Here is a 7,388-nt window from a genome sequence, read left to right on the forward strand (position 1 = left end):
GAAATTTAAATTTGAATTTTCATTCCATTCTGGTTTTTTAAGTTATTTCTTAAAGTATTCATGAATTTTTCTAATCTGTTATACAAATATTTTATACTGATTTAGAGATTTGTTTGTATTAACATTTTACTTCAACTTTTAAGAAATGTCTTTTCTAACCTTTTTACTTTTAAAACTGTTTTTGTAAATTCTCCTTTAATCTTTTTTGTCTTATTCATTTTACCTTTTTTAAACTAAGAATTTCTAAAATTTGTTTTAAGCCCTATTTTAATAGTTTTGAAGTTTTAAATTAAAACTTTAATTTTAAGACCTTTTTAAAAAATACTCTAATTTTTCCACTTAAAAACATGTTTCTTTTAAAATTAAAAACATGTTTTTATTAAATGTTTTTCTTTGAAAGCTTTTTAAAATTTCTTTTAAAATATTCTCCTTTTCTCCAAATTATTTGGTCAGCCACAGCTAGAACAACAGTGTGAAGCTTTTTGCTGATGAAGGAATACTCTGACTTCCCAAGGATTTTTGTAGAAACAAATGACATATAGTAGTGCCAGAATCTCTATTCCCACTCTCCCCACCTAAAGCATTCATTTAATTATTTTATGTGATGATTTTCAAACTCTTTTCCCTCTTCCTATTTCTTATGGCTGAACAGTCGCTGGTTACTATTAATTTTTTTTCCGTAGATCCACAGGCCATAGTAAAATGGGTTCTTTAAATCAAGGTGTTAATTATCATATAGGTGCTATTGTCCTTGTCCATTGTAGGTAGTTTTTTTTTGTGATTTTTCAAGAGGTGCTTGTTGTTGTCTGGGTATAGTCATTGTCCATTCCAGGTAGGTTTGTGTGTCACTTCAGGATCCTTGCTTATTCATTTCTTTTACTTTTCTCTGGTAAGCGGTCTGTTAAGATTAGTCTTTCTCCATATCCTGTTTGTGCTAGAACAGTAAATACCCTTCACTGTAGAGTAAGTTCTCAATGGCAGCCTTGGGGATGATGGCATCATCACAGCTGAAACACTGGTCCTTTTGTTGCCAGATAAAGCTTGTGTAGTGTTCACTTTCCAAAGTACCATGGTGATTAATCACTGCCAACAAGGAATACTTATTCTCACTGGGTGTACAATCTGTTGGTGGCTAGACTTCTTTCATTCTGTGCTCTTCAGTGAAGGCCAAGAACGGAGTCATGTCCATTTCCAAATAAAAGGAGATAAAGTATTAATCTTTCACCTCTGTTTGCCTACAGGTTCAAATCGTTTGAGATGAAAACAGGCCACAATAGGTAATTTCTTCATTGTGAGCTGTTTGGTAGATTCTTGGTAGCTTTGGCAACTACTGCATTTGATTTTGTCATGCTGCTGAGGTGCTCTGGCCTTGTAAAGCACTGTAGGCAGTCTGTGAGAGGGAATTCCTGGTATGTGGCCATCCCTATTCAACATGCTGTCACCCCTCTCTGGACTCTGGGAACTGAATATGGGACAAAAGCCAGGCAAATCCAAACTGATGTCCCAGCATGGGTCTATTGTGGTGGAGACACTATGGTAAGCCTGACATGTGACATCTGACTGCAAGCCACCTATAAAGATTTGGTCTATGATACCGTTACAGCAGTTGGGGTTACTGAATTCCTGCCCATCACATTCATCTTTGCTGTGATTATGCAGCACATCTAATATTGAAATAAGGAACTCGTGGGCATCTTGCTGCCTGTACCCTGCTAAGTGTTCTGCATGAATCCATATCAGGTGCAGTAACTTACAAGGAATGTGAGTTCGGCTTTCAGAGTACATAGCATGAAAAAGTGAAGACATTTCACAGACAAGACATAAGCTGGGACTTGTCATTATGCATTTGTGCTTGTCAGAGAAGAAGTCTTTCAGTAGAGGAATATGGGTAAGTGCTTGGACAATACAATTCATAAAGCAGGTGTTCCCAAGACTGAGTAGCCCGCTGAGGCCTACAGTATAAACTGACTTTTTTCTCCTTTTTTCCTTGGCTTTCACCATTTTAGCTCCTGTTCTTTTGACTCACAGGTTGATTGCGCCTCTTCAACCCGATGTCAGACACTGTTGTTGGGAAACATCTGTTGAGGTGGATGTTAATAATTCCAAAATTTTCTCTTTTGCTTCCTTGGCAGTCTGTTCTATGTCTTTGTCATATACGTAATCCTTACACATAAAGCAATATATAACTCCATGATAGAGGTTTACAGCTAAATTGTGCTGTTTCATTTCTGCATGTTTGTGAATATGTTTCTCAGTCAGGCAGCCAAAAAAGACACAAGAGAGACAAGAGTGGAGTCTGTTCATATGGGAACTACATACATGACAGATGCACGACTTTGCTTTACGCTTCCTAGTCTCAGGGATCCTACTCCAAATGAAACGCTGATAGATCAACCACAGGTTCTTCTGCCAGTTCTTAGCTACTTTAAAGCTCCCCACATGAGAGAAGCCTCTGGGACCCTGCCCAAAATCCACTTCCAGCAACCACTCCCCTAAGCCACCACGATCCCCAGAGCTGTCTAGGTCACCAGAACAGCTTTGCCGGATCTGGGGCCTGGATCCAGGCCGGGATCTACGCCGAGATCTTCGCCAGGGAGGCTGGGGCGAAGGCAGAAGGGGAGGATGGACTGGAGGCGAGGGTGGGGCCCTTGGCCTGGGCGGGCCTCTGGATCGGGCCCGGGGCTGGAGCCGACGGCGGGACTTGCGGCGCAGGCAAAGGGACGAGGATGTGCTGAAACAGCGAGGGAGTGTTGAAAGGAGCACCTTCTCGTTGCCGCCGCTGCTGCTGCTCCCACTCCACTTGAAGTTCTCCTCAGATGCGCGCTTACGCTCCTGTAATGGCTCCAGCTTCATCTCCTCAGCTCCCTGGCCTGAACACGCCTTCGCCGCCCCCACCGTCTCCTTCTCCATTTCCTCGGCCTTCTTAGCCGCCTCCGAGGGCGAAGCTCCTCCCCCATCTCGAGCTCCAGCCGACCAAAGACCTGGAGACCAAGGAAGCTTCCGGAACTTAGGCCATCAGCTCACCGCCCGGCCTGAGGAGGAAGGCGTCTGGAATCGAGCTAAGACTGTGAATGGAACGAGACGGGGATTTCTGTGAATGACCTGGTTAGTGTCATGGCCGCGGTGGGCTGTTAGCGCCCCCGGACCCCTCCCACTGGCCCTGGAACTCCGCCAGCGCCACTGCGGGCTCCACCCATTTTGCTCTGAGGCTCCTGCCGCTGGTGTGGAAACCAAGGCGGTTACCTGTTTTAAAGGCGATCGGATCACGCCGGGGCGGTGGGGAGCGGACGGAGGGAAGAAAAGTTGTATGGGGCGGGCGGGGGCGGAGTACAGTCTAAGCTTTAGGGTGGAAAGAGATGGAACCTAAAAATGGCGCCATCCTCTGCCTTTCCTGCGCCTTGTGCAGCCTCACTTTAGTACAGCTTTCTCTGACGTTCTTTCCTTGTATCCTGAAAAAACACCCGGGTCAACATTTTACCTTAAAAATGGCTGAAACGGAGCCACGTATGGAAAATGACCTCAGTGGAAGAAAGTGTGTCCCTTTTCCCATCTTCTGGGCTAGGATGTATTCCACCCTTTTCCCCCTACCTCCAAGCGCGCTGTCTTTCGGTCAGTCACGCACTTGCGCCCTCTCACGCTCTTTTGCGCTTGTTTGTTAGGGTCCAGGACTCTGGGGCTTCTCCAGAGAACAAACCACACAGGCACGGAGATGTAAATCCAAGCAAAGTCTTTATTCAGCCAGCTAGCTGGGGCCGACAGCACCTCCCCTGACACGCAGGTCGAGTCCAAGCTGTCGACCCCCAAGCAACTTTAGGTATAGATTATATAGGATTTCCACAGCTATTACACCAACGCCTATACATCACTACAACCAATGAAGTTAAAACACACCCCATGCTTTAACCAATAAAGTTGAAACGGGGACCCGCCGCTTGCCTGACCTTTGCACGAGCATCCCTTAACGTCTTGTCACGAGTTTCGTCCCCACGAGTTTCATCCCCCTTAGGGTATGGAAACTGGGTGGCTCTCGCTCTAGGGTGTTTCTTGCATTCCCTTACATTCCTCCCTTTTTCTTGTAACTATTTCAATCATGAAATTAGAGGTCATCTGTTTGGTAGTGCAATAGGGGAAAGGCACAATATGCTTCGAAAGATAATTTCTTTCTTTGATTTCTCTCTGGGACACTGGCGCTTTGGTTCGGATGCACATCAAAAGATTGCATGCCCAGCCTCTAAGGTGGGCTGAGACATTGTCTATTTGCTAAAGAATCTTGCTTTTTACTATGCCGTCTACAGCTGGGTCTGAATTGCTCAGCTTGCAAAATTACTTAGTCAGATCTGAAGGAGGAAAAACAGCACACAGGCCTGAGCCTTTTAGCATGCTAAAGTGAATCTTATACAAATGATTAGCATAATAAAGATCTTGCCTTGTTTTCTTCAGAGGCTCTCACTTTATTCTGTCTAAGCTTATGGTCCCTGTCTCATTCTCACCTCTACAGACAGAGACTCTAGCTGCTGCTAGGGAAAGGGGGCGACGACCGCTCTGGCTGCTTCATGCTGAGAGGGGGCGCAGTAAAGGGTGCAGCTAGGTCTCCATCACTGGTCAGTTGAGAGGGCCTCAGAAGGCTGGCGCTTTTATTCTGGGTTTTGCAGTTTTGTGGCTTCTAGGCAAGATAAAACAAATTGTGTTATTAGGTTATGTAGCAACATCTGGAGTTGGATTTTCTATTCTGGAAGGAGGCTGCGTTATTGAAACAATACTTTTCTCTAAAATCACCCTCATTTTTATTAGAAGTAACCAGGTTAAGAAAATAATTAACAGCTGGCTTGATTATTTGCACAAGTGCAGCAAGAAGAGCAATTGATTACACAGGCTCTTTTAAATATGCTTTGCTGGAACTTTTTGTAAGGAATTTCAGATTGAACTTTTAAAGGCCTCTTGAGGCCAGACAGCCAAGCTAGACTTGCCATCAGCTTGTGCCTGCAGTACCTGTAGATTTGGATGAATTCTTCTCTTTTTGAGGTCTCTGCACCTGCCAGGAAGTGACCTTCTTTACTCACCTGGTAAGGCTGCTGGGAACTCTGTAAGCAAAGTACCAGGCCAGTTTTTCTAAGGGGCTTTGGTGGCTTTATAAAGTCAATCTTAGTTCCTTAAAGTTGTTTACATCTGAGTCTATGCACATGTCTCTCAGGTATGACATTCCAGTCACAGCTCTGGCAGTATAATTAGTGTTCTTAACTAGTCTTCTCACAAGGAAAGCAGATTCTTATTGAACTCGTGCAAATAAACATACTGCCATGGAATACAAAAATAGTCACTGAAAGTTTTAAACTCTGGAGGGATCAGGTAGAGAGAAGGATGTTTCAATTCTGCTTATAAAGATAGTCATTTACTAAACTGTTGACAGCTTAAGAGAACAAGCTTAAAACACTTTATCAGCAGCATTTGAAACAAAAAGACACAAAACTATCTTCTTTAGTTCACTTAATCTTATGTAACTAATACTTGTTCTGCCAAAATCTAGTTCTTTACTAGTTTAGGAATAATAAAACAGTGACTATAAATGGCAAAAGACTTACAAATGACAATGGTTAAAGATCTGATGAGAGCTTACTGTAAGACAGTTGACATAAAGAAATTCTGATATTTTTGTATTTTAAAAAGGTGGGGCAGCAGGGGAGACTGCTGCTGTCAGTTTTTAACCAAGCATTCTTGGGGGCGTCAATAGTGGGTTGTGGTGACATGGAAATGTATGCTGGATATTTGGATAGTTTAAATATTATATACAATCAATAGCTTACAAACAGTGAAAATAATAAGAACATAACTCAGCATAAGTGTCCAAGACCAGATACAAAAAAGCAGAGAAAGTGCTTAAGTCTACAGGTCTTCCCTGAAAGATAAATTAAACAAGAAGACCTGGTGGTTCTCAAAACAATCTATTATAACTTTTCTCAAAAGTGGTCACACGTTTGTCCATCTAAACTTTTACAGTGAAACTTGTTTTTCTGGGAGAAACATAATCTTGTCTAGATTCTACACAGTTTAATTTTTAAGAATAAATTTTAGTTTGTTAACTAAGTGCATTTAATCAGCTGAAAAAAGCTTTGTTACTATTCATTAAGAAAACAAATAATCAGTAACAACTTTAATCATTTGTTGGTTAGAGAGATTTTTCTACTTATAAAAACATAAGGAATAAATAATTCAATTTCTCATGCCATGCAATCATTTTCAATAACAAAATATTTCAAAGGCAAATAAAGGTTACACAGTTAACAAACTTTAGCTTTTAGTCTTTTTAGTATTAAGATTTCATTTTTAAAAAAATATTCTGGCAACTCACTGAGACTTTAAGCATGAGAAACTGCTTTGATAAAACAATTAGAGAACCTTTTGCAATCTTTCAACATTAAGAGCAGACTAACAGTTAAAGAACACTGTTTTTTTTTTTAACTGGAAACAAAATTCTAATTTTGCTGTGCACTTGATATCAAGACTCACTTGCTTTAATTTCAGAATGCACGACTATATCTGTAAGAATTCAGTAATTTATTCTTCATTTGCCCTATGGTCTCAAGCACATAAACCGGTGAGAATTATGCCTGGGCTTGCCTGGGGCTTGACTGAGTTTATCTCGCCTTATCTCTAAACATCCTGACTTTCCCCTAAAGCAACAGGCTGAGCGGATCTGACACAACAAAAGGCACCACGCTGCTGCACTACACTGCTCTCTCTCTGTGTCTCTGTCTCTCCATCTCTCTCTAAACAAACAGCTGCACTTTAGAACAAAGCCACTTTCTTTTATCAAAAAAACACATTCGAGGCGGAGCCAACATGGCGGCGTGAGTAGGACAGTGGGAATCTCCTCCCAAAAACATATATACTTTTGAAAATACAACAAACACAACTAGCCCTAAAAGAGAGACCAGAAGACGCAGGACAGTGGCCAGACTGCAGCTACACCAGCGAGAACCCAGCGACTGGTGAAAGGGGTAAGATACAAGCCCCGGCCCGGCGGGACCCGAGCGCCCCTCCCCCCAGCTCCCGGCGGGAGAACAATAGGCAGAGCGGGAGGGAGACGGAGCCCAGGACTGCCGAACACCCAGCCCCAGCCATCCGGGCCAGAGCGCAGACACAGTATATGCCCAGGGGGCCCTGGATACTGGGAGAACAGGGAGTAAGACCTCTGAGCGGGTGCTGAAGCTGATGCCCCTGTGACAAAGAAAAGCGGGGGCTTTTTGAAAGTCTTAAAGGGACAGGGACTTAACAGCTTGACGGAAAAAACCCAGGTCACAGTACAGCAGCTGGAAATTACAGGGAAAACTGGGTGCACTAACCCCCTGGGCAACAGCTCTGAGACCCCTCACGGAGGCAAACAGTCAAGC

The 7,388-nt window shown here is 43.0% G+C and overlaps 1 protein-coding gene across 1 annotated transcript; it reads right to left on the reverse strand.

Moving 5' to 3' along the window:
• Positions 1 to 344: 344 nt before the first annotated feature.
• USP51 (ubiquitin specific peptidase 51) lies at positions 345 to 3,016 on the reverse strand. The gene is given in 7 exon segments (XM_036930863.2): positions 345 to 1,212; positions 1,215 to 1,346; positions 1,349 to 1,398; positions 1,400 to 2,006; positions 2,009 to 2,046; positions 2,048 to 2,959; positions 2,961 to 3,016. Coding segments are annotated over 7 exon segments (2,100 nt in total). The 3' UTR covers positions 345 to 907.
• Positions 3,017 to 7,388: the final 4,372 nt, after the last annotated feature.

The sequence above is a fragment of the Manis pentadactyla genome, chromosome X (assembly GCF_030020395.1).
Source record: "Manis pentadactyla isolate mManPen7 chromosome X, mManPen7.hap1, whole genome shotgun sequence".
NCBI classification, from domain to species: Eukaryota; Metazoa; Chordata; class Mammalia; order Pholidota; family Manidae; genus Manis; species Manis pentadactyla.